The sequence below is a fragment of the Rhinopithecus roxellana genome, chromosome 12 (assembly GCF_007565055.1).
Source record: "Rhinopithecus roxellana isolate Shanxi Qingling chromosome 12, ASM756505v1, whole genome shotgun sequence".
Lineage (NCBI taxonomy): Eukaryota > Metazoa > Chordata > Mammalia > Primates > Cercopithecidae > Rhinopithecus > Rhinopithecus roxellana.
In genome coordinates, this window is record NC_044560.1 from 4,631,016 (window position 1) to 4,658,788 (window position 27,773).

The window sequence follows — 27,773 nt, forward strand, 5'->3', positions numbered from 1 at the left end:
CACGCCATTCTCCTGCCTCAGCCTCCCGAGTGGCTGGGACTACAGACGCCCGCCACCACGCCGGGCTAATTTTGCATTTTTAGTAGAGATGAGGTTTCACCGATAGCCAGGATGGTCTCGATCTCCTGACCTCATGATCTGCCCGCCTCAGCCTCCCAAAGTGTTGGGATTACAGGCATGAGCCACCGCGCCTGGCCAATATGTTCTATTTTCTATGAATCCCTAGCAACATGTAATATGGTAACTATTAAACCTATGACCCCCTAGAGAATATTTAAAAACGTAGCATAAATTCAACTGGCCATAAATCCCTGTCCATTTTATTTGGTTTCGTTTTGTGTTTTAGAAGGGCAGATTCTTCCATTTTAATTTACATTTTATCTTTTCTTACTATAAAGTCATCCACATCCCCTAGAAAACTTAGAAACATTTCTAGATTTTAACCTCCTGACCTCTCCATTCTGATGGCCTCTGTTTTACGAAGCTTCTCTTCCCAAGTTTCATTCAACTCAGCAATGATCTTCTCTGATTCCTAAGGAAGGAAGTGCACAGTTAAAGGGGCAAAGAGTCTTATAATTTAACAAACTGCTAGAAAAGCAAGAAGCAAATCATGCCCTTTGAGGAAACGGGCCAGAATTAAAAGTAATGAGATGTGTATGTTATTAATATGTAAGATAAGAATCACAAAGACTAGACCTAAAACTGAATCAACCCTAAACAAATAAATCCTCTAAGTCTTTTTTTTTTTTGAGACGGAGTCTTGCTTTGTCACCAGGCTGCAGTGGCGTGATCTTGGCTCACTGCAACCTCCGCCTCTGAGGTTCAAGTGATTCTCCTGCCTCACCCGAGTAGCTGGGACTACAGGTGCGTCCCACCACGCCCAGTCAATTTTTGTATTTTTAGTACAGATGGGGTTTCACCATGTTGGCCAGGATGGTCTCAATCTCTTTTTTTTTTTTTTTTTTTTTTTTTTTTTGAGGCGGAGTCTCGCTCTGTCACCCGGACTGGAGGGCAGTGGCCGGATCTCAGCTCACTGCAAGCTCCACCTCCCGGGTTTATGCCATTCTCCTGCCTCAGCCTCCCATGTAGCTGGGACTACAGGCGCCCGCCACCTTGCCCGGCTAGTTTTTGCATTTTTAGTAGAGACGGGGTTTCACCGTGTTAGCCAGGATGGTCTCCATCTCCTGACCTTGTGATCCGCCCATCTCGGCTTCCCAAAGTGCTGGGATTACAGGCTTGAGCCACCGCGCCCGGCCCGATCTCAATCTCTTGACCTCGTGATCCACCCGCCTCAGCCTCCCGAAGTGCTGGGATTACAGGCGTGAGCTACCGCACCAACCAATCCTCCAAGTCTTAATAAAAATATCTTAATAGGCTGGGCACAGTGGCTCACGCCTGTAATTCCAGCACTTTGGGAGGCCAATGCAGTCGGATCACGAGGTCAGGAGTTCGAGACCAGCTTGGCCAACACAATGAAACCTCGTCTCTACTAAATATACAAAAAAAATTAGCAAGGCATGGTGGTGCGCACCTGTAATTCCAGCTACTTAGGAGGCTGAGGCAGGAGGGCAGGAGAATCGCTTGAATCTGGGAGGCAGAGGTTGCAGTGAGCCAAGATCGCACCACTGCACTCCAGCCTGGGTGACATAGTGAGACTCCATCTCAAAAAAACAAAACAAAAAAAAAAACACCTTAATAGTGACTCTGTCTATATGTATGTATGCGTGTGTGTTAGAGGAGGAAGGGTAAGATTAACATTCCAAAATGAAAGATACTTTTTCTGACAACCACTTCTATAAAAGAATAAAGGCCGGGCATGGTGGCTCACGCCTGTAATCCCAGCACTTTGGGAGGCCAAGGTGGGCGGATCACGAGGTTAGGAGATCGAGACCATCCTGGCTAACACAGTGAAACCCCATCTGTACTAAAAACATAAAAAATTAGCCGGGTGTGGTGGCGGGCACCTGTAATCCCAGCTACTCAGGAGGATGAGGAAGGAGAATGGTGTGAACCCAGGAGGCGGAGCTTGCAGCAAGTAGAGATCACACCACTGCACTCCAGCCTGGGCGACAGAGCAAGACTCTGTCTCAAAAAAAAAAAAAAAGAATAAAGTTCCCAAAAGGTATTTCCTGCTTTTGTTTCACTACAATTTCGCCATGACACAATAACCTCCTGAACACAACTCAACAGTCAACATAGAAAGGTTTAGTATTAAATCTCATCTGAAGGCACACAGCCACTGAAGTGACAATTTACCAACCACTAGCTGAGTGTTTACACTTATATAAATATAAGAACCTAATTCATACGAGGCTTAAAACCTAGATAACAGGTTGATAGGTGCAGCAAACCACCATGGCACATGTATTCCTACGTAACAAACCTGCACATTCTGTACATGTATCCTGGAACATAAAGTAAAATTTAAAAAATAAGCAAATTAATTAATTTAATTTAATTAAATTTTAAAAGAACCAAAACATGTTTCCTGCTCTCAAGGAGGTTACTATATACTAGAGAGACAAGTAAGTGACGATATATTCATTCAATACTTACATATAACCCCATTACATATCAAGCCTTGTTCAAGGCACCTATGGATATGGCAGAGAACAAAATCTCTGCCTTCATAAGATTTACATCATAGTAAGGAGACTGACATAATCTTATTTATTTATTTATTTATTTTGTTTGTCTGTCTGTTTGACACAGAGTCTCATTCTGTCGTACAGGCTGGAGTACAGTGGTGTGATCTTGGCTCACTGCAACTTCCGCCTCCTGGGTTCAAGCGATTCTCCTGTCCCAGCTTCCCGAGTAGCTGGGACTGCAGCTGCCCACCACTATGCCCAGCAAGTTTTTGTATTTTCAGTAGATACGGGGTTTCACCATAATTGGTCAGGCTGGTCTTAAACTCCTGACCTCAGGTGATCCGCCCACTTCAGCCTCCCAAAGTGCTGAGATTACAGGTGTGAGCCACCATGCCCAGCTATAATATAGTCCATTTTAATCAATAAGTACACAGTATGTCAGATAGTGGCAAGTGCTCCAGAGAAAAAGCAACAAAAGGAAAGAACACACGGGGAAGGGTAGGTGAGGGAGCAATCTGAAGTGAGGTTGTCAAGACAGGCCTCACAGACTCAGTGATATGTGAGCAGAGATCAAAGAAGAGCAGAAGCTGCCATGAGGGTATGCTGGGAGTGGGAAAGTACCTGGAGTTTTCCAGGAATAATTGTGTTGCTAGAGCAGTATGTCTGAGGATTGAGAATGGATACAGTAGGAGATAAGAGAATAGTATACTAAGAGCTAGAACTGGAGTATTCATAGGTCTCTGTAACATAGGTGAATCAAGGCTGAGTGAGGTCCAGACAGAGAAATGAAGGACAAGTAGCAATTAACTAGACAAATAATGGAAGGAAAAGGAGTACAAAAAGGTGGGACGAGCATATGCCAAAACAGGTGAAAATGCTGGTCATGGAGATGAAGTAAGAAAGTCAGGCCAGGCGCGGTGGCTCACGCCTGTAATCCCAGAACTTTGGGAGCCCGAGGCAGGCGGATCACAAGGTGAGGAGATCGAGACCACGGTGAAACCCCGTCTCTACTGAAAATACAAAAAATTAGCCGGGCACGGTGGCGGGCACCTGTAGTCCCAGCTACTCGGGAGGCTGAGGCAGGAGAATGGCGTGAACCCGGGAGGCAGAGCTTGCAGTGAGCTGAGATTGCGCCACTGCACTCCAGCCTGGGGGACAGAGCGAGACTCCATCTCAAAAAAAAAAAAAAAAGAAAGTCAGATGATGACAATGAAATGATAGTAATGATGCTAATAGTGATGAACAAGGAAAAGCGGCCGGGCATGGTGGCTCAAGCCTGTAATCCCAGCACTTTGGGAGGCCGAGATGGGCGGATCACGAGGTCAGGAGATCGAGACCATCCTGGCTAACGCGGTGAAACCCCGTCTCTACTAAAAATACAAAAAACTAGCCAGGCGAGGTGGCGGGCGCCTGTAGTCCCAGCTACTCGGGAGGCTGAGGCAGGAGAATGGCGTAAACCCGGGAGGCGGAGCTTGTAGTGAGCTGAGATCCGGCCACTGCACTCCAGTCCGGGCGACAGAGCAAGACTTCGTCTCAAAAAAAAAAAACAAGGAAAAGTGTTATATGTTATAGTTCATCAAACACTTCAATGTATGATTCATATAACAGGTCACTAAAGAAGTCTGTGGCCCCAAAACATAAATATCTACACGGAAAGGACTTGTGAGTAATACAATAAACCTTAAGTTGTCTAGTGTTTGACTTCTGAATCTCTTGGACTTCCAGAATATTACATGATTGGATGTCACCTCAAAACAAAAAATCATACTAAAGGCAAAGGAACACATGAAAAAAGCAAGAGTGAAGATTCAAGGCAGCAGCTGCAAAAGCAAAGTAGTATATGAGTTTGGTGGAACAAATAGGAGGGGATGATTTAAAATAAAATTTAAAAAAAGAAAAAGAAAGATGAATAACAACAACCAGCAGCAAAGGCAGGCAAAGAGCAAAACAGATTAAAGAAAGAACCTGGGCATCAGTAAGGTTTACATCAAGGCAGCCATGTAGGAGGTACTTTTTCAGAAAAGAGTTACACTTACAAAGTGGAAGAAGCTAGAACAAGTCTGTGGTTGGGGGTGGCAAGGTGACAAAAAACACCTGAAATGGCTCTCATTAGGCTTCAGAACACACACAGAGGCTGAAAGGCTAAACAGCTACCTGAATGGCATCTCTACAGTCCTCAGCAGAAATGATTGCCATGCAGTGCACGTGCCGCTCCACAAGTGGAGAACAAAAGTGTCATGCTAGAGGCCAGTGACCAAGACAAATCCACACAATTCCACAAGGAATGAGAAGGCCAAGGACCAAGTTTTCAATAGTTTATCTATAAAGCACCACAAAAGTTATTCAACAATCACTAAGAGTGGTGTTAAATGCTTCTGCATAAGTGAGCTATGACTGCACCACTACACTCCAGCCTGAGCAAGCACCTCTTTAAAAAAAGAAAATGCTGGCTGGATATGGTGGCTCACACCTGTAATCCCAGCACTTTGGGAGGCCAAAGCGGGCAGATCATGAGGTCAGGAGATCGAGACCATCCTGGCTAACATGGTGAAAACCCGTCTCTACTAAAACTACAAAAAATTAGCCAGGCGTGGTGGTGGGTACCTGTAGTTCTAGCTACTCGGGACGCTGAGGCAGGAGAATGGCGTGAACCCCAGAGGCGGAGCTTGCAGTGAGCCGAGATTGCGCTGCTGCACTCCAGCCTCGGCTACAGAGTGAGACTCCGACTCAAAAAAAAAAAAATGCTTTTGCAATGACTGTTTTTTTCCTTTTTCTTTTCCTCCCAGCCCCACCCTGCATATGATTTTAAATTGGCAAGTATAAGACAAGCTGATGACATAACCTACATAATTTTAAGGTCTATTAAAGATAGCTGGGTAGAAATCTATACAGTCTTCTCAAAGTGAAAACCTTCAACAAACAGGACAATGGCATACACCCAACCTAACCAAGGTATCTTGACTAGTACTTATTACAGTGTGGTCCACAAACCACTGGTGATTATGGAATACAAACTGACATGAGATATTTCAAAAATATTTCTTCCTAGTTGATTACCTTCAGAAAAAGGTTATTTCAGAGTAGAGGATTATCTGGTCATATTAAAGCCACCCTATTTTGGGGCAACTGTAGAACTCACTCTAAGAAAGCAAAATTACTGTCTAGGAATCCTCTTACCATTTTGCAGCCAACTCTAATATGACTTATCTAATTTTACTTACCATCTGAAGGGTAAATCAGAACATGATCTCTTTGTAGAAAAGAGATTTAATGAGTAAGGTACAACTTTTATTTTTATTACAGTTTTCAGCTGCAATTTTGAGGTTGTCTAGAAAGCTATTTTTAAAAACTCTGAGGGAAACTTAGAGAAAATACTAACTGTGAGTCACATTAGCACAACTTCGGGGCCAAAAAAAAGCCTGCGAAATCATTTATTCTGGAACCATTCTAGAGATAAGAAAACTGGACCAAAGACAGGCGTTCAAGACCAGCTGGCTAACATGGCGAAACCCCGTCTCTACCAAAAATACAAAAATTAGCCGGGCGCAGCGGCATGTGCCTGTAGCCCCAGTTACTTGGGAGGCTGAAGCAGGAGAATCGCTTCAACCCAGAAGGCACAGGTTGCCCTGAGCCAAGATGGCGCCACTGCGTTCCAACAGACCAGAGAAGCTAAGTGAGGTCACACTACTCACTGAGCCAGGTCTAGAGCTATTTGCTGACTCACTGTTCTTTCTTCAAATAAAGCACGATCAACAGGCTTTCAAGTAAATATTCTATGAAACAGTTCACCCTAAGTTAAGAAAATGTGAGGGATATTCTGTTCAAGCCTGAGTAGCAAACTTAGTATAAATAAAATAGGGAAGCCAAGTACAAAACAGCATCCAGTCTCAGGAGCATGAACTCATTCTGCCAGCAGGTAGGCATTCTGGCATCCAGGGCTTCCCATACCCCACTCTAGGGGCCTAATATAAGATGAACTTGAAATGTGGATTCATGGTTCAGAAATGACAGGTTGAGGAGATAAACCTTTAATCCTCCTCCCTTTCTTTGAGAAAAAAAAAAATTCCAAAAAACAGAGGGACACCAGGAACTCTTCTTTAAGCTCTGAGGAATGCCGGGCTCAGGTGTCATTCACTCTTTGGTCTCACATCATATTTGTCTGCATCTCTAGCGATTTGTACAGCACTGGTTAATAAATTACGTTCATATAGTTAAACAATTTAATCTCTTCTTGATGATTTAGTTAAGGAAACAGAAAAATCACCAGGACAAGTCAGAAATATTTCCATGAAAAACACTTACTGCACAGAACATTTGTTGAAGCCACTGAATCACCAAGGTTTTACCGTACTGAACATAGCATGCTTCCTAATTGGGTTCCAAATGTGGCCTTGGGTGCTTAGCGCATTTGCCCTTGCCTGCTTCTGTAATGGATATTTGTGGATATTTATAGGCTAAGTCTAAGCAACGGCACTCACAGTACTGACTGTGATGCCAGACTAATAAACACGAGAGCTGTGGCTACAGCTGCATGTTTAAAACCTTATTCGACAGGAAGACCGGGCATGGTGGCTCACGCCTGTAATCCCAGCACTTTGGGAGGCCGAGGCAGGCAGATCACCTGTGGTCAGAAGTTTGAGACCAGCCTGGTCAACATGGCGAAACCCCGTTTCTACTAAAAATACAAAAATTAGCCAGGTGTGGTAGTATACACCTGTAATCCCAGTTCCTCAGAAGGCTGAGGCAGGAGAATTGCTTGAACCCAGGAGGCGGAGGTTGCAGTGAGTCAAGATTGCATCTCTGCACTCCAGCCTGGGCGACACAGCAAGACTCTGTCTCAAAAAAAAAAAAAAGAGAGATATTTACAATGGTGTGACGTGCATACCTAACATATGGAAAAAGGCTATTCAGTGAACAAAGCCACAGCAACATCGTGTGTAAAAACAGTATCCAATCAACTAATCTTTTTAAAGTCAAAAAGAAACAAAGGGAAATAAAATGTTAGGAAAATGAATTAACCTCCTCTATTGCTGTTTTCCAGTATACTATTTTTCTCCTGCAGCACCATGCCTTAGGAACCCAGTTCCTAGATATTCTCAAGCATTTCTATTGTACAAACATTGCCCTGGAGCTTTGGATGAAAGATGTTATCTGCCTGCAGCATTGACATGCAGGTTTACCCGAAAGGAATTCTCACCACTCACAAAGTAAGAGCAGAACTAAGGCGCTTATGCTTCAGTGAACTACCACACTGCATTAAAAACCCAAGACAACAAAAAGCCCTAAGGAAGCTCTTTTCTTTCTAGAATAAAACTAGGGAAAACCAAAGAGTTCTTTATTTTGGCGTAAGAAATAATTAAAACAAAGAAATTTGTTTTCTGATTGAAGTAATACAGTTTTGTTTTGTCTTGCTGTAGTGGGACATAGGGAAGTTGGAGGAAGAGTTCCCTAGAAATGATCTGGAAGACACTGGGTAACCTGATCCTTAAAGAGTCTGGTTAATGTCTGGACTCCTAACGTGACATTATTTTCAATTGGTCCCACTTGGCAGTTAGGGAGAAATTTCTCCTTTACATCAAGATGAACGTCAAAGGAAAGGGTAATCTCAAGCGTATGCACTAACGCTTTAATAAGCAAATAGTTACGATTTAAAATCCCCAAAGAAAAAGAACATTTTATATTAAGGACTCAGTAAGTGGGGTTTTACTTCTCATTCCCAAGGAGCTCCCTATTTCTTACTCTGGTTCTAAAAAGAGCTCTGCAAAGCCAACATGGTCACTGACGCCTATAGTGAGAAAATGTGCGGAGTCTTACCACTCCTCTTCGTTAAGGTCTTTAGTAAAATTTCAAAATCAATTTTACCAACAGCAAAAATTACCCTGCAGCCTACAACATTTAATGGAAAGATTTCTCACTCCTTCTCCCTTTGCTAGATATTGCAGAACTTCACCACTTTCCACTTACATGTTCTGAAGGAAGAAACAAGAACATTATTTTTGTTTATTTTTTCTTTTTTTTGAGATGGAGTCTCGCTCTATTGCCCAGGCTGGAGTGCAGTGGCACAATCTTAGCTCACTGTAACCTCCGCCTCCTGGGTTCAAGGGATTCTCCTGCCTCAGCCTCCCGAGTGGCTGGGACTACAGATGCAAGCCACCATGCCCAGCTAATTTTTCTATTTTTATTTATTTATTTTTTGAGACAGAGTCTCACTCTGCCGCCCAGACTGGAGTGCAATGGCGCGATCTCCAGGCCCTGCAACCTCCACCTCTCAGGTTCAAGTGATTCTTGTGGCTCACCCTCCAAGCAGCTGGGATTACAGGCATGCGCCACTGTGCTCAACTAATTTTCTTATTTTTGGTAGAGATGGGGTTTCACCATGTTGGCCAGGCTGGTCTTGAACTCCTGACCGTAAGTGATCTGCCTGCCTCAGCCTCCCAAAGTGCTGGCATTACAGGCATGAGCCACAGCGCCTGGCTTAATTTTTTTGTATTTTTAGTAGAGACAGGGTTTCACTATGTTGGCCAGGCCGCTCTTGAATTCCTGACCTCAGATGATCCGCCCACCTTGGCCTCCCAAAGTGCTGGGATTACAGGCGTGAGCTACCATGCCCAGCCTTATTTTTGTTTCTAAAGCATGCTTTTTTTTTGTTTTTGTTTTTGTTTTTTGGGACGGAGTCTCGCTCTGTCGTCCACGCTGGAGTGCAGTGGCCGGATCTCAGCTCACTGCAAGCTCCGCCTCCCAGGTTTACGCCATTCTCCTGCCTCAGCCTCCTGAGTAGCTGGGACTACAGGCGCCCGCCACCTCGCCTGACTAGTTTTTTGTATTTTTTAGTAGAGACGGGGTTTCACCGTGTTAGCCAGGATGGTCTCGATCTCCTGACCTCGTGATCCGCCCATCCTGGCCTCCCAAAGTGCTGGGATTACAGGCTTGAGGCACTGCGCCCGGCCAAGCATGTTTTTTTGAGATAGAATCTCACTCTGTCACTCAGGCTGGAGTGCAGCAGTGTAATCATAGCTCACTGCAGCCTTAAATTCCTGGGCTAAAATGATCCTCCTGCCTCAGCCTCCCAAAGTACTGGGTTTATAGGTGTGAGCCACCATGGCCGGCCCATATTATACTTTTGAAATGAGTAAAATGTCAAGGGAAAAGGTAGGCTGTAAGAAAGAAAAAGCAGAACCTCTTTCTTCAGATAAAATGTTTTCCAGCCTCACATGAAAATTAAAATGAGAGCATCTGACATATTCAATTGTCAAGCTTAATTCACTTTAGTGTTAAAGTGTTAATAGGTAAAAAGCAAGCCTTTTACCTATTAAATGTGTCACTGTTCTCTAACATCCTTGCATGAGTGGCAGTCAAGGGGAATACCGAGTGAACGTGAAGAGGACTGCTGGCTGGCAGCATGACTGCAACTTCTCAGACGCTTAAAAAGTGTTCCTTGTCCTCCTGTGTCCCCTATCCTAGCACTCTTGAACACAATGGTTAAAAGGTATGGGTCAAACTATCTTCATGGAGGTGACAAGTAGGGAAATAAAAAATATTTGCTTCGAAGCAGACGATACTGTCACAGCCATCTGATGGGTGGTAGGATTCCTGCACAGCTTTCAGCACTGCTGGTGATAACTGTCTGTGCATTGAATTAACTGAGGAGGAAGAGAAGCAGTTATGAGTCAGAAAGCTCTGTTGCTCTTAACTTTCATATTCATACAGAGAGGTGAGATCGAACCTCACAGAGCCAGCAACAGGCTGGGAAATACCTCCAACAGCAAAGCTCAGAGCCATAGGCCAAATCTGCATACATGCAACACTATAGCCCTGTGACCACATGGATACCAGTGTAGGAGGAGATAACCTTCCTGTACAGTAATCATAGGGTATCAATGTTTTCTGTGAACCTCTAGAAGATATAATTTAATAAGTATCTGAATAAACCTGGAAAAGCTACTCAAATGTTCAAACTTTTTTTTTTTCTTTTTTTGAGACAGAGTCTTGCTGTCACCCAGGCTGGAGTGCAGTGGCGCGATCTCGGCTCACTGCAAGCTCCGCCTCCCAGGTTCACGCCATTCTCCTGCCTCAGCCTCCCGAGTAGCTGGGACTACAGGCGCCCGCAAACATACCTGGCTAATTTTTCGTATTTTTAGTAGAGATGGGGGTCTCATTGTGTTAGCCAGGATGGTCTCAATCTCCTGACATCGTGATCCGCCCGCCTCAGCCTCCCAAAGTGCTGGGATTACAGGCATGAGCCACCGTGCCCGGCCCAAACTTTATCTTTATTAACAGAAGCATGGCTCTATACAGAATTCCATCTTCGAATGAAACCAAATGTTTCCAAATAAATTTCTAACAAAACAATTTCACTGTAACTTGATGAACTACCCCAGAATTAATGTACACATCTATTAATCCATTACTATGCCTTGTCAGCCTATGACCTGCCCATGCACCTCTCCCAACTCTGCCTGACCATGTCAGACTCAGGCATTCTAGTGAAAAGAAATTAACTTACAAATCAGAAAATTCAATTTTCAGGACACCTCAAAGAGTCAGAGAGTTCTCCATATGCTGAATCGAAATCTTAGTGATTTTTACTCCTAGTTCTTCCTTGTGGAGCTATATAGAATACCTTGCATTCAGTCTGAACTATTACTTACCTTTAGACGTTCAATAGCTTCCTCTCCTCCAGGTGTAGACATGATCCTCTCTTGAATACTGGTCACAGACGTCAAGCCCACCTGACTATTGAGTGAGCAGGAAGATGGGGATGAAGTGAGGGACCCCATGGATGCTGTGGAAAAATGGCCAGGGCGTTGATTCTCAGAGGCTAGCAAGTACCTATGCTTATTGTTCTGAAAATCTTTCAGATCTGGGAGATAGAAAGAAGAGAAGGCAGAAAAAGTAGGGAAAAGGGAAAGAAGCAGAAGAAAAAAAGACAGGAAGGAATATTGTTGTAAGAAAGGACAGCATTAAAGCGCCAAGACAAAGACAGGCTATAATACAAACACAGGTTACAACTGTTCTAGATGGCAGTTCTAAAACATGTCTGTCTTTAATAGTGGTATCCTAGAGGTTCAGAATCATTTCTGCATTTACAAACTAAAAGATTCCAATGTAGGTTAACACTGTATCTTGCAGGGGGATAAACCAGAGCCTCAAAGGAAACTGCTTAGGCACTCTCCCTGAAAAAACCAAAATACCTTCCATTTCATCCTTCTAGTGCTCCTAGTCTACAATGTCTTCAGATTTACACTTTTTCAGTAGTTTGTAACAGTAAGGGGAAAACAACGAGCATTTATTTATCAATAATAATCCATACTGGTCTGGCTCAGTGTTTTATGTAATTCAGCAAAAATGTCCAAGAAAATGTTATGGTTAAAACAAAGTTTGTGCATTGAGTAGTATGCTTTGTATGGCAACATTTCAACATGCTAAAAGGATTTTTAACATGTCTTAAATAAAAAAGGGTAATTATAGAAATGAGAGGAATTTTGTATAAGTCCTGGTTAAAAATTCAGGACTAACTGATTGCCTCAACAGGGAAGAACAATTAGCAGATGAATGAGTTTTAGTGTAGGTTCCATTCTTCGGTCAGAGCAAGCAAAAAATAAGGCCGATTATTTGTTAATTTAAGGCCCTTAATTAGCCTAACAGTACAACCATGGGTCACTGCTAAGCCTGCTTCCTAGTATAAAATGCAAGTTTTAGGAACATACTTCCATTTACTAAGTCTCTAATAGAATGGTTAATTTTGCTTTTAAACTCAGTATTGGTAAAAGAAAAAAAAAATTTAAGCCACAAACAACAAAATTCATTGATTTGCTGTTTGTACTTTCTTTCATTAGTCATCCTTCGCAAAAAGATACCAAAGGTAAACAATAAGTATTGGTGCAATCCAACTTTAAAATTAGCTCATTTTTAAATCTGAGAAATTAAAATTCATATCAAAACTAAGTAAGTTTTCCTTAAAGGAGACGAGTCAATACACACAGTTGGAAAAAATACTAGTTAGTTCTCCCCTGGGCCTACTCATCTCTACTATTTAATTAAAGCCAGTTTTTTAACTCCCTTAAAGGCAGTGGTTGCTTCAAGACAGTTTGAAAACCACCATCTGCAAATATAGAACACAGGGAAACAAGCAAAGAGGCATCTTTTAAAGGGGGGATAGGGATTAGAGCAAAAAATTAACTATCGGGGGAAAAGACCAGGATGGACAGAGTTTAGGTCCAACGGTCACATGCAAGCCCTACAAGGAATTAAGAGAATTAAATCAAAATGGAAATTGAGAAGTAGTCAGGGCTGCTTTCCCTCAGGAATACAGAATTAAAACTTAGTCATGCATGGTGTTTCAGGAAATGCCGCAGCTGCTAAGAGGTAGGCAACAAGCTGGCAGCAGCAACACCTTGAGCACAAAAGCAAAAAGAAGAAGGCACCTTTTCCACATCAGTATCGCTGAGCTTTGGAAATCTCAGACAGAGCTGCTGCAGTCCAAGAGTCACTTCTGTATCAGGACATTATAGTGTCTTTAAGCCCTAACCTCATAACCACAGCCAGGGCTATATGTGGTTTCTCCTATGCATTTTCTCACTGTCTGCCAAGCCTCATTACATGCCTTACTGTAGAAATAACTCAGGTGGCCGGGCTCAGTGGCTCTTGCCTATAATCCCAGCACTTTGGGAGGCCAAGGCAGGAGGATCACGAGGTCAAGAGATCGAGACCATCCTGGCCGACATGGTGAAATCCCGTCTCTATTAAAAATATAAAAATAAGCTGGGCGTGGTGGTGTGTGCCTGTAGTCCCAGCTACTCGGGAGGCTGAGGCAGAAGAAATTGCTTGAACTCAGGCAGAGGAAGTTGCAGTGAGCCGAGAGCCCACCACCGCACTCCAGCCTGGTGACAAAGCAAGACTCCATCTCAAAAGAAAGAAAGAAAAAAAAGAAAAGATAAAAAAAAAAAGAAATAACTCAGTACGAATCTAAAAATTAACCCCAAAATCAAGATATTTTTCTTCTAAGATAACAATTTCTTGATGAATTACCTTAAAAGGGTAAGAAATAATTTCCTCACCAACTTAAGATATATATGGAGACAATAACAAGGTTCATGTGATTCTTTAAAAATGTTTGAGTCATTTTAGACACCTAAGTTATTTTAATTTGTGACTTATGAAAAGAGGAAAGGCTGGGTGTGGTGGCTCACATCTGTAATCCTAGCACTTTGGGAAGCCGAGACAGGAGGACTGCTTGAGGCCAGGGGTTCCAGACCAGCCTGGGAAACATAGCGAGACCCCCATCTCTACAAACAAAAAATCAAAAAATCAGCCAGGCGTGGTGGCGAACAACTGTAGTCTCGGATACTCAAGAGGCTGAGATGGAAAGATCACTTGAGCCCAAGAGTTCAAGCTTGCAGTGGGCCATGATCACATCATTACACTCCAGCTTGGGTGACAGAGTCAGACAGTCTCAAAAAAAAAAAAGGAAAAAATATTTATCTAATCATCTGAGGCCCAAGATATGGAGAAAAGCAACTTAGCACAAGCTCCCATGAGTCTCAGCCCAACATTTACAGAGCTCTTCAATCATAGATAGTTTTGCGGACTGAAAATGATTATTGGTAAAATGGACATAACGAACATTTTCAGAGCCATTAACAGAATTAAAAGAGACTATATTCAAGGTGCCTAGAATAGGGCCTGGCATATTATGCACAATTAGTAAGTGCCAGTTGCTATCATCATCTGTGATTTTTGGATTTAATTTAATCACACTGGGAAAAACTGAAGAGTAGAAGCAGCAAGAGATTCTCAAGCCTTTCTACTTCACTCAAGCCACAAACTGAAATTCAGCAAAAATTAGTTTGCTAAATGAGGAAGGGCAAAAATAGGATTATTTCTGATTCTATACTATGCTCTGTCTGGGATTTCTCTGTAAGGATTGCTGGCATGCAAAGCTCATTTTAAGGCTGATCCAGCAGAGGCAGATTAGCAAGTCAGAGTACTGGAAATAACCAATATGTGAAATACACACATTTGCTTCCACTTCCAGAGTAATCATCGATCAATGGATCAACTGAAGGTAAGCAGGAGGGAAAATACGAGAAGGGTCAAAGTTCAGGTTCAGCAGTGACACAGAGAGGGAACAGAGCATTTTTTGGCATTTGGGGAGATGAGAAAGTTAATATTTAGAATATGGTATCATTTTTACAAATGGTATTCATCTAAACTCAGACTCTAATCAATAAGAAGAATTAAACCAGAAGAGGCCTTGAAAATCTTATTAGAACTTTAAGGAATATAATATTAATTTTACACTCAAAAAATAAAAATATGCTTTACTAAAACCAACCTATATTCATATATGAATAATCCATTTTACTCACTTTAGAGAACTTCTGAATAAGCTATTGTATAGGCACATCATGAGATTTTTTTAAGATACATTTTCATACAACATTGTAAAACAATATTCTCTGGAAGTGTAGTTCTTGAACTTCATAGGAATTGAACTTTTCCCCTTCATATGTTCATAGACCACAGGGGGCAATCCATCATTTTACAGGAGGAGGGGGCCATTCAAAGGAGAATCTTATCTGAAGGTAGGCTTGAACGGTGCATTTCTTGTATTACTGCCACTACACTAATCCAGAGTAACCCATGAAACAAAACCCAAAATTTCAAATAACATTTCTATGAAGTAATTAACTGCTCAGTGATAACAGGTTTAAAATTCCAAATAAACTTCATTGCTGATCTAAAACAGAATTCTAACAAAAATACTAGCGACATATTTGTGATTTAAAAACTAATTTCATGAGTTCAAATGGATAGCCTGGTATATGCTATATAAAGGAATCTAGAGATCATTTCCATTGAGTTTCTTAAGAAAAACAAAAAACAAAAAACATTTTCACTACCATTTAGCTTCATCATGTTCCTTAACTTGAAGTTTATTAAATATAAGAACACTGAATAAGAAACTTGAAGAAGAAAGGATTAGATTTTGTAATGATCCTTAATTCACTTACTATCAATAATATCTCCCAGGCCCTGAGCACGAAGAAGGTCCTTCAGCCGTGTCACCTCCTCCTTTAATTCACGAACCAGTTTGGCATTGGGGTCCTCATTGATAACAGCATTGCATTTAATTTGTTTTGCACGATCTGCATATCTAGATCCAAAAAGAAAATTCATTCTTGTCATTTCTCATATGTTCTACTTCTCATAAGTAACATACTATTATTTCTAAATCAAATATCCTGAGTGTTTACATTTTATGAGCCTTGATAATAATACATCTGTATAAAGCTTTATAGTACCTATTAAAGATGAAGAAAAAGGCTCAGATGAATTTAAGTGATTTGTGCAAGATCACAATGGAAATAAATAACAGCGAGAGGACTTAAACCCAACTTATGAGACTGTATAGTATTCACTCCATTATATCAAGTGTCTTTCATGGAAGAAGGGTAGAGAGTTCCAGACTAAAGTAATGAAACCTACTCATACATAAAAAATAGGCCTCAGGAGGCAGCTCACACCTGTAATCCCAACACTTTTGGAGGTCAAGTGGGGAGGACCACATGAGGTCAGGAATTTGAAACCAGCCTGAGTAACATAACAAGACCCCCGATCCCTACGAGAAATTTTTAAAAATCAGCCAGGCCTAGTGGCATGCGCCTGTAGTTTTAGCTACTTGGGAGGCTGAAGTAGGAGGATCACGCGAGCCCAGATGTCTGAGGCTGCAGTGAGCTACAATCTTGCCACTGCACTCCAGCTTGGGCCACACAGCAAAAGATTCCATCTCAAAAACAAAAACTAAAAAACAAAAAAAACTTCTCACGAACCTTCTGTTGCGTAATTTTTTTTTTTTTTTTAAGAGACAGAGTCTCACTATGTTGCCTAGGCTGGCCTCAAACTCCTGTGCTCAAGTGATCCTCCTGCCTCAGCTTTCCAAATAGCTGGGACTACAGGTACACACCACTGCACCTGGCTATGTTGGTAATTTTTTAATATTGCTACATATTCCTATAATTTTTATTACTTATTATGACTTCAGCATTTCTTTTTTTTCTTTTTTCTTTTTTCTTTTTTTTTTTTTTTGAGACAGAGTCTTGCTCTGTCTCCAGGCTAGAGTGCAGTGGCGCCATCTCGGCTCACTGCAACCTCCGCCTCCCAGGTTCAAGTGATTCTCCTGCCTCAGCCTCCCGAGTAGTTAGGATTACAGGTGCATGGCACCACGCCCAGCTCATTTTTGTATTTTTAGTAAAGACAGGGTTTCACCATGTTGGCCAGGCTGGTCTCAAACTCCTGACCTCAAGTGATCCACCCACCTTGGCCTCCCAAAGTGCTGGGATTACAGGTGGGGGCCACAATGCCCAGCCGACTTCAGCATTTCTATAACAACAAACACTACAAGCAGGGTGGCACTTCTTTTTATAGAAATGAATATTATAAGAAAATGTCACTATTATCTAAAAGTTACCCAAAAATCTCACTTGAGCAATTTAAAAATCTTTCCTATGAAAAAGTTCCTGCCTTACCTAGGAATCTGTAAGGGATAAAAAAATAAAAAGTTCATACCTTTCCCAATGAAACAGAAAACCATAAAGAGGTAAATTCTATTTATAATACAAATCACTTTTTCCCTAAGTTTTCCCTGTTATGAGAGGAAAGGAACATTATTTACATAAATAACTACCCAGACAGCATAAAAACATCCATGGTATCACAAAATGACATCTGATGGCAATGTAGTCTATGTTGCTACTGAGATCAAAAGAAAGTACCTCAGAGTGCTCAAAGTCTCATCATAGTTGATATCCGCGGGGCTCAGAGCAGCAACCATTGCAGTCCGAGAATTGCCACCTAAAAAGATTAATCACGAGTATCTCAAGTCACACTCATTTTAAAAGAAAGAAAAATTTCATGGAATGTGTCAAATCTGAGGTTGCGATCTCAAATCCTAAGATTTAATGTCAAATTTCTTTTTTTTTTTTTTTTGAGAGGGAGTCTCACTCTTTCACCCAGGCAGGCGGATCACCTGAGGTCAGGAGTTCAAGACGAGCCTGGCCAACATGGCGCAATCCTGTCTCTACTAAAAGTACAAAAAAGTTAGCTAGGCATGGTGGTGTGTGCCTATAATCCCAGCTACTCGGGAGGCTGAGGCAGGAGAACTGCTTGAACCCGGGAGGCGGAGGTTGCAGTGAGCCAAGATTGCACCACTGCATTCCAGCCTGGGCAAGACAGCGAGACTCCATCTCAAAAAAAAAAAAAAACAAACAAAAAAGTAGGAGAAGTGAATGAAGAACAGTGATTCGAAGGTCTGAAAACATCAGCAATGAGGAGGAATAAGGGTTGGCAATGTCTCATTTTGTGCACCTCAGAGGAGCATGGATTTTTGAAATAACTTTGAAGAAAGAGCAATAATCTGAAGCAGGTATGGGGAGTTGGGAAGACAATTACACAGTTCATGCCCTGAAGTAAATGAGATAGGGGAGTACACCCTGGCTTAAAACCAAGGGAATCCAACCAGCTGAAATTAGGAGTAAAAATGAAAGCAGGCAAGGAACACTCAAGTAGTAACATGAATATCTAGAGATTATTTGTCTCCAAAACAGACATAGGACAATTAACCACAAAAGATAATCAAAGTGAAAAAGATAACTACTTTTCACCAGTGGTCAACATACCTAAATTTTCTCGAAGGAGCCAAGTAAGTACAGAATCCCTGTAGGGAATAAAATCCGTTTTCTTCTTCTTTTTACTCTATTAAAGGGAAAGGAATGGTCTTAGCATTTTTTGTTAGGGAAAAAAATTCCCAAGAAAGGCAAATCAGTCTAAAATTCCCAAGTAAATGAAATTACAGTACAACCCCAACACTGTGGAAGTTTATCATTCATAGTTTCAATTCTTCACAATACCAAAAACTCAGCAATAAGATAATTTTTTCATTTTACATTTTATTTTGAAAACTGTGTAACATATTCAACAGCTGAGAGAGCGGCATAATGAGCTACCATACCCAACATGCAGCTTCAACCATTATCAATACTCTGCCAATCATCTTTCAATTATCCCCCAAACACTTTTCTACAACTTTTTATTTTCCTGACCCATTCTGAAGTCAGTTGCAGACCTCATCTCCATTTACCCCTAAACACTTCAGCATATAAGAACATTGTCTTACACAGAAAACAACGACCAAGTTCAAAAAATTAACGTCAACACAATACTATCACCTAATATCCTGTCCATATCATTTTTTTCTTTTTCTTACTGTGAAGGAAAAGGTCATTTAAAAAAAAAAAAAAAAAAAAAAAAAAGCCACAAGACCATTATCACACTTACCAAAATAAATAATAATTCCCTAACATCATCTAATACTCCATCCTCAATTTTTATTTTTGCAGAGGGGAGAATACTAATCCTGTGCATTCCAGGTTGGATGTGTTGGAACAAGTCATCTAGTTAGTGAATTTACTTGGCCAACCACCATGTCATTGGGTGGGTTGTTGCAAATCTAGCAACTCCTTTTTTTTTTTTTTTTTTGAGACGGAATCTTGCTCTGGAGTGCAGTGGCGCCACCTCGGCTCACTGCAAGCTCCACCTCCCAGGTTCACACCATTCTCCTACCTCAGCCTCCTGAGTAGCTGGGACTACAGGCGCCCGCCACCCTGCCCGGCTAATTTTTTATATTTTTTAGTAGAGACGGGGTTTCACCGTGGTCTCAATCTCCTGACCTTGTAATCCGCCCGCCTCGGCCTCCCAAAGTGCTAGGATTACAGGTGTGAGACCCGGCGCCTCGCCAAATCTAGTAACTCTTGAAAAATAATACTCGTTTGGTCTCTTTGAAAGGAAATTATGCCAAAAATAATCCAATTATTAAAGCAAAGACTAAAAGTAAAAAGGTCTAAGAAAGTGATATGATTTGCTAATTTAGAAAGGTGAATGTTCTATTAAGTCTACTTATCCCGCTTTCTTCATGATCCTTCTTATTACCACAGGATAAAGCAAAAAGCACCAATGAAAAGGCAGTGCTGAAATGAAAAAAAAAATTATATTTTCTAAAAGTAAAAATTAATGCAAATGCTTTACAGGTAACAGCTATTCAAATATATGCTGCCTGATTACTGCATTGTGACACTTTAAGAAGCTACTAAGGGGAGGCCGGGCACAGTGGCTCATGCCTGCAATCCTAGCACTTTGGAAGGCCAAGGCGGGTGGATCACTTGAGGTCAGGAGTTCAAGACCAGCCTGGCCAACATGATGAAACCCCGTTTCTACTAAAAATACAAAAAATTAGCCAGGGGTGGTGGCAGGCGCCTGTAATCTCAGCTACTTGGGAGGCTGAGGCAGGAGAATCGCTTGAACCCAGAAGGTGGAGGTTGCAGTGAGCCGAGATCGTGCCACTGTACCTCCGCCTGGGCAACAGTGTGAGACTCGGTCTCCAAAAAAAAAAAAAAAAAAAGAAGTTACTAAGGGGAAAGGCAGGGCCTCACTGATAAACACCGCTCCAGCAAATCAGCAGTTTTAAAATCCAGTCCTGGTATAATCCAAGGTTAAGCTAAGGATGATCCTACTATCTGCACAAGCACTTTTTCTATTCAGAAAACGAGTACTACGTGGCTGGCCTCTTAGTGGCTGGTCTTGTGGGGTTTGTGGGTTTTTTTTTTGTTTATTTTTTGTTTTTTTGAGGAGGTAAGGGAGTAGGCAAGAAGCATCTCTTATCAAATATGTCCACATCATCTCATTCCACTCTACCCACAGACACATAATCCACCAATCAGAAAGTCATTTCCAATAGCAGGTTCAATTTTAGATTGCACAGACCTGAAGGGAGAATTAAGCCTTTCGGTCATTCAGATTAGTGGAACAAACTTTCATTCCACTATGTAATCCTTGAGGCCTAAAACCTCAGTTTAAAACCTGTGAACAGTTGGGATACTAAGGGCATGCGCCACCGCGCCCACTTAATTTTTGTATTTTTAGTAGAGATGGGGTTTCACCATGTTGGCCAGACTGGTCTCGAACTTCTGACCTCAAATGATCCGCCCGCCTCAGCCCCCCAAAGTGCTGGGATTACAGGCATAAGCCACCATGCCCGGCATTGTTCCTTTATTCTTAATTCCTTCTCCAAAGCATATCATGTTCTATAAATTAATTTTGGTGTGAAATCTCATGATTTGTGGTCACTCTAAATTTACAGCCACTCTAAATTCCAGAGCCAGAAAACAAATGATGAAAAGATTTTTGAAGGTTCCATTCCCACTTATGTCACCATACATCCTGGTGAAGATTTAAAACATAAAAGTCAATTCTAGTTTATCTCTACCAATCCCCACCATACCTTGCTAGTGCAGTTATCCTACAGGTGAAAGCATTTAAAAGAGAAAACAAGAACACAGGATAAGCCTCCAAGTAGAAAATGAAATTTTGTTTAAATTTCATGTCATAGATTACGACTTCTCCAAGGCAAGCAGGAAAGCATTTCATAATTCTTGGCAATTAAAATGAGGTTTTAAACTAAACTAGAACACACAATGACTAATTTAAATAATGTAGGCAATGAAGCCCCTAATTAAAAAAAGAGAGTTTTTGTTTTAGCTTTACTGTTCTACCATTAAGGAGTAGGAAAAGAACAAAACTATTGGGAAAAAAAACAAAACAAAAAAACCTACTACTGGCTCTCAAATCAACAGCATTCACCAAAGCCAAACTGCTCAAAATACTCCAAAAGATACTGCATCCTACTCAGAAAACATTACACAGGAAAAGAAGAGACAATAAATCGACTTGGTTTTTGTGATAGACATAAAACAAGGCTCAAAAAAATCAGTCAAACCTTAAGGTGTTTGCTCTAGTTTTTACAGATCTGTATTTACTTTTGTTCTCCTTAGTCTCTTTTACTTGTAGTACAAAGTCAAACTGTTTTATACCTGGCATCTTATCTGAAAAGCTCTAAAAGGAGAAAGGCAAGATTACAGAAAGGGCCACAAAAGGGCAGCCTTCATAAACAATCATAAAATATCATCAAGTGTATTTGCTGAACAGACACAACTCCCCTTATAATGAAGTATAAAACTTACCACCTCAGCCAAGGCTGAAATGACTTTGCCCAGAGTTGTAAGAGACTTATTAATATTTGCTCCTTCCTAAAATAAATACCAAACATGAAAGAATGATGATGAAGAATTTCCACTACTGCCATATCATATACAACATAAAACATGATTTGCCATATGCTAGCATATTTCTTTATTATTACAAGTTCTAAAAACAACCTTTAGTCCTCAATCTGTCCTCTTCTCCACTTGATAATAACATGCTGAGACCACAGGCCTAACTGACAGTCCTAAAGTATCTTCAAGATGTTTGTGCTCCAAAAGTTTACAGATGTGTGCAGCCTTCTTCCCTCAACTCATCAACATGAAACTTCTGTTCTCACATCTGAATACTGTATATCCTATTCCCATTGCCATCTCTTAATTCCATCTAGCCAAATTCTGCCTGTTCCTTAAAATGCAATTCAACTCTCACCCTGACTATGATGTCCTCCCTAACTATTTAGTTAGATAACTTATCCTTCCATTGAAGTTACAGATCAGGAGTCGGCAAAATTTTTCCATAAAAGGACAGATACAAATTATTTTAGGTTTTGGGGGCCACATGGTCTCTGTCACGACACTGCCATTGCAGTGCAAAAGCAGCCATAGACAATACATAAACAAATGTATGTAGCTGTGTTTCAATAAAATTTTATTTACAAAAACAGGTGGTGGCCATGGTTTGCTGTCCCATGGTACAGAACATTTATTGATCAGGCCATTTATTTGCTAAAATAAATACCTTTAATCGAGTCCCTTTGGCACCAGTTGAATCGGCTCGTTCACTTCCTGCTAGATCCACCAAGCTGATTTTACTGACCTGATAAAGAACAATAACATGGGGGCAATTCAAAAATAAGCAAGATAGAGGCAGGAAATATTTAGAGGCAGAATGCTTTTTAAAAGATTAAGGTATGGAGAAAACTAAAAGTATTAGAGCTTTTAAATATGGCACAAAAAGATCAAGACAACATCTATCAGAGTCAGTTGAAACAGCACACACAGCAGGCGCAGTGGCACACGCCTGAAGTCCCAGCTACTCGGGAAGCTCCTTTGAGCCCAGGAGTTCAAAGCTGTCTACTACACTCCAGACTGGCAACATAGAAGACCCTGTGTCTTAAAAAAATAAATTTTTTTTAATTAGAAAAAAAAGAGCAAGCACAAAATTCATAGCAATTTTCACGATTCAAAAAAAGTAACTTTAGGATAAACATGACATAGTTTACTAGAGTATGTTATAAAAATAAGTAAAACTCATCAACTCATTAAATGGCATACTAAAAATGAAGCTTTAAGCAACTGGAACTCTCACATATTGCTGGTGGGAATGTAAAATGGTACAATCACTTTGGAAACAGTTTGATATTCCTTTTTTTTTTTTTTTTTTTTTTTGAGACAGAGTCTCGCTCTGTCACCCCCACCCAGGCTGGAGTGCAATGGAGCGATCTTGGCTCACTGCAACCGCCACCTCCTGGGTTCAAACGACTCTCTTGCCTCAGCCTCCTGAGTAGCTGAGCTTACAGGTGCCCACCACCACGTCCAGCTAATTTTTTCTTTTTGTATTTTTAGTACAGACGGGGTTTCGCCATGTGGACCAGGCTGGTCTCAAACTCCTGACCTCATGATCCACCCGCCTCAGCCTCCCATAGTGCTAGGATTACAGGTGTGAGTCGCCACGCCCGGACTTGACATTTCTTAAGGAGCTACAATAAGACTCAATCATCCTGTTCCTAAGCATTTACCAAGAGAACAAAATCAAATGTCCACACAAAGACTTGTACACAAATGTTCACAGCAGCTTCATTTGTAATAATCAAAAACTGGGAATAGTTTAAAAGTCCATCAACAGTTGAATTAATAAACGGTGGTGTATCTGTATAATGCAACACTCATCAACAATGAAAAGGAACTACTGATAAACACAACAACATAGATGAATCTCAAAATCACTATGCTAAGTGAAAGACTCCAAACAAAAAACAGTACATACTCTATGATTCCATTTATATAAAATTCTAGAAAATGTAAACTAATATACACTGACAAAAGGCAGGTCCGGAACTGCCCAGGGATTGCCGTAGAAGGGATATAGAGAAAGACTACAAACAGGTATGAGGCAACTTTTGAGAATAATAGAAATTATCATTATCTGGATTGTGGCACTAGTTTCACAGGTACACAAATATGTCAAAACTGACCAAATTTTACACTTTAAATATGTGCCATTTACTGTATACTTCAATAATACCTCAATAAAGTTGTAAAAAAATAAAGCTTCAGGAAAGTTTAGACAAAAGTATCCAAAATGGACTACCAGGAAAGCTATGATTATGGGATTAACATTAATTTTGTAGATTTGACATCATGGGAGAAGGGCAAAAAACATTTTTATATACAATGTTCTTTGCTGGCATTCAGATAAATACTAACTAATAAATAGCACTAACATTATAACCTCTGGCTAAGCAAGTTATTTGATCACCTACATAAGAATTTTGTTGTTTTTTTTTTTGAGATGAAGTTTCGCTCTTATCACCCAGGCTGAAGTGCAATGGCACGACCTCAGCTCACTGCACTCTCCGCCTCCCAGGTTCAAGCGATTCTCCTGCCTCAGCCTCTGGAGTAGCTGGGATTACTGGCACACACCACCATGACCAGCTAATTTTTTGTATTTTTAGTAGAGACTGGGTTTCACCATGTTGACCAGGCTGGTCTTGAACTCCTGACCTCAGGTGATCCTCCCGCCTCAAACTCCCGAAGTGCTTGGATTACAAGTGTGAGCCACGGTGCCCAGCAGGAGTTTTTTGTTTTTTTGTTTTTCTTTTTGAGACAGAGTCTCGCTCTGTCACCCATGCTGGAGTGCGATGGCATGATCTCAGCTGACTGCAACCTCTGCCTCCCGGGTTCAAGCGATTCTCCTGCCTCAGCCTCTTGAACAGCTGGGACCACAGGCATGCACCACCACACCCAGCCAATTTTTTTGTATTTTTAGTAGAGACAAGGTTTCACCATGCTGGCCAGGCTGGACCTGAACTCCTGACCTCCTGATCTGCCCACCTTGGCCTCCCAAAGTGCTGGGATTACAGGCGTGAGCCACTGTGCCCAGCCTAGCAGGAGTATATTTTTAAAAATCATTTTCAGCTAGAAATAAGTCAACAAATAAAAGGTGATTCTAATAATTGGTGACAGTGGTATCTAAAGTACTCATTTTATAAGGCAAAGGATCTTTCATAATTGCCAGTACAATAAACCTAACTTCAAGTTTAAAAATCCAGTTGCATCCTTCTTAGGAACGTAGATAGAGTAGTATTTAACATAAATTTTTTACTACTAACAATAACAGTAAGATTGATATTACTGAGTGGCTACTCTGTGCCAGACATTATTGTATGCACTTAACCTATATTAACATGTAATTCTTTTAACAATCCTATCAGGCTGTTATGGATGGGGAAACTGAGGAACAAAGAGGTTAAGTAGTTTGCGCAAAGTAACATAGCTGAAGAGTGGCAGAATAAGAATTCAAAGCAACAATCTAACTCTAAAGTCTGTGACATTTAACCACTATAGAAAATGAAAAATCAATAAGCAAGAAAGGTATTTGAAGAACATCAGAACTGTTGTGGAGTTACTTTCCAGGAATAAAACATATAATTTGCTTAAACATTTAATCCCACTATAACAGTATCATAGCTCAAAAAAAAAAAAAAAAAACACATACCAAAGGCAACTAACATGGTAATAATAAAAAGGTTCAGTCAAGAAGAAGAAAAGAAAGAACTTTCTCCCATAAGACTGCTTAAATGTCTTGTATCGAGTAGTTTTTGAGACCCAAACTCCTGTATTGTTTTTTTCCTAACTCTATTCTCTATCTTGCAACTTCATTTAAGAATCTATACAGAAAACTGGTGTAGGGTGGAAGAAAAATGATAAGCAGAGGCTATAAAACACCCTCCATCAAGTAAAAGAGCACCCCCCAACACTCAGCCTTCCACAAAAAGCAGAGAGCAACAAAAGGGACTTCTCAAAATCTCCATCCTTCACAACTCAAGCCTACAGACTGAAGTTCTCCTACCTTCTCAGTGGAAAGGTTGGTCTCATTATCGTGTTTCTTCTGGGTGAAAACAATCGTAAACACAGCGTGGGAACGGCTACTTGTTTCATTCATGTTCGTAGCTGCCACTGTCCTAAATAAACATAAAGGTGACCACGTGACAATGGAATTCTTAGATGAGAGTTGAAATGGACAGCAGGCTCCACATTATAAGCATAACAATCACAAGCAACAGTCTTAAACTTATTCACAGATTGCAAGACTGTCACTTACACAACTGCTCTCAATACTGCCTTATTTGTGAGCCCATCAAGTTCCAAAGGCACCCCATCAGAATCATTTTTCATACTCCAGCTATCCCTTTAGAAACCAATGAAGCATTTAATTTTTATTCTTTATTGGTGCTCATTTATTCCAGAATCAATTACTACCATAGCCACATATATACATGGTAACTAACATTTTACCATGACTTGATGAAAACCTAAGAGTAAAACTTAACCAGAGCTCTAACATGTTTCAGTAATGCACTGTTTAGATGGAAGAAAGATACTTAACCCAACACGGTGAAGCCCTCACTGTTACAGCACAGTCAAAGGATCAGACGACTCTACAATAAAAGCAACTTTCATAGCTATAAGTGTGGCTTCAAACCCTTAACTGGGAAAAAAGGACCTCAAAAGGTGCCAAAGACTTCAGTCATTACTCTATTTCCCACCATACCTGGCTTTGTTCCCAGCATCCATGAGGTCAGCAATGTCTGTGTAGGAAGTAACTGCCAACTTGGACAGATCCTCCACGTAGGGTCCAAGAAGTGGGTGTTCACGCACACGCAAATTACCCTTGTTTTTTGGATTCAGCAAATCTCGTACTCTCTCACAGTAAATTTCCATGTAGCTCACCTATGAACAAATTAGCAAAGTGAATTAGAGAGAAAAAGGAATCACATACAGAGGCCAGATGCGGTGGCTCACGCCTGTAATCCCAACACTTTGGGAGGCCAAGGAGGGTGGATCACTTGAGATCACTCGAACTAGGAGTTCGAGACCAGCCTGGCCAACATGGTGAAATCCCGTCTCTACTAAAAATACAAAAAGGAGTCAGGTGTGGTGGCGCATGCCTGTAGTCTCAGCTACTCAGCAGGCTAAGGCAGGAGAAATCACCTGTACCTGGGAAGTGGAGGTTGAAGTGAGCTGAGATCACGCCACTGCACTTCAGCCTGGGTGACAGAGTGAGACTCTGTCTTAAAAAAAAAAAAAAAGAAAAGAAAAGAAAAAGAAAACAAAAGAAATCACATACAGAAAAAAATTTTTTAACTTTTATTAAAAGTTTTAAAATTAGAGATCAGCAACCTTTATAAAGTTAAATGCCATAACCCTAGGCCCTTTTATTCTATTAACAACATACACAGATCGTCACACTGCATAGGGTAGAAGCAGCCTTCAGACTTTCTCTGTAAGGGAGAGGTAAACAGATTATCTTTGGAATGTAGTGACTGCTAAAAGATATTTGAGTAGCAATTTATCAGTTATCAATGTTTTTTAAAATGTATACTGTTGTCAGTAACTGGGATTTGCATTGAGGTTACTCCAAGAACTTGGAAATAAGACTTCTATTAGAGTTAAAACCAAGGAACAGTATCAATATTACAGAGCAGAGAAGACAAAACAGACAGGTGATGCTAATTCTTTAAGGCTCACCAGACTGTTAACTATGGACAACGTATCCACCAGAAGGGATGAGGGTTGACCAGCATGAAAGCTGGTGGTGGCAGGACCTATCCAAGATTTGTGAGGCAGAAAGAAGCCTCAGATAACACCTTCATAAATTCTTGTCTCATTGGCAGGACCATTCGATCATGGTGATTAATGCATTAAGCTATCATTTCTTAACCTGGGGCAATTAAACACGTATCTAAGCAACTCCTCTCCCTCTAATTCCATGCACACCAAACAACCAACAGGGTTCCAACAGAGAGGTCTGTCCACAGAAAGATATTCAATAGTCTTGCAAATGGCTTGAGTGTTCTAGCCTTAGTAA

General features: G+C 40.9%; 1 protein-coding gene across 7 annotated transcripts in view; it reads right to left on the minus strand.

Moving 5' to 3' along the window:
* The window catches only part of KIF1B (kinesin family member 1B), a 180,382-nt gene that overhangs the window by 94,048 nt on the left and 58,561 nt on the right, over positions 1 to 27,773 (minus strand). For 3 of the 7 annotated variants that reach the window (XM_030912835.1, XM_010364168.2, XM_030912839.1), the window contains 10 exons: positions 26,457 to 26,635; positions 25,755 to 25,866; positions 22,422 to 22,499; positions 21,662 to 21,727; positions 18,266 to 18,341; positions 17,363 to 17,441; positions 15,602 to 15,744; positions 14,605 to 14,646; positions 11,237 to 11,448; positions 453 to 532 (listed from right to left, as the gene is read on the minus strand). In XM_030912835.1, the coding sequence (XP_030768695.1) occupies positions 453 to 532; positions 11,237 to 11,448; positions 14,605 to 14,646; positions 15,602 to 15,744; positions 17,363 to 17,441; positions 18,266 to 18,341; positions 21,662 to 21,727; positions 22,422 to 22,499; positions 25,755 to 25,866; positions 26,457 to 26,635 (1,067 nt within the window). The remainder of the gene's footprint in view (positions 1 to 452; positions 533 to 11,236; positions 11,449 to 14,604; positions 14,647 to 15,601; positions 15,745 to 17,362; positions 17,442 to 18,265; positions 18,342 to 21,661; positions 21,728 to 22,421; positions 22,500 to 25,754; positions 25,867 to 26,456; positions 26,636 to 27,773) is intronic. The other 4 variants (XM_030912838.1, XM_030912840.1, XM_030912837.1 and 1 more) reach the window with 3 other exon arrangements.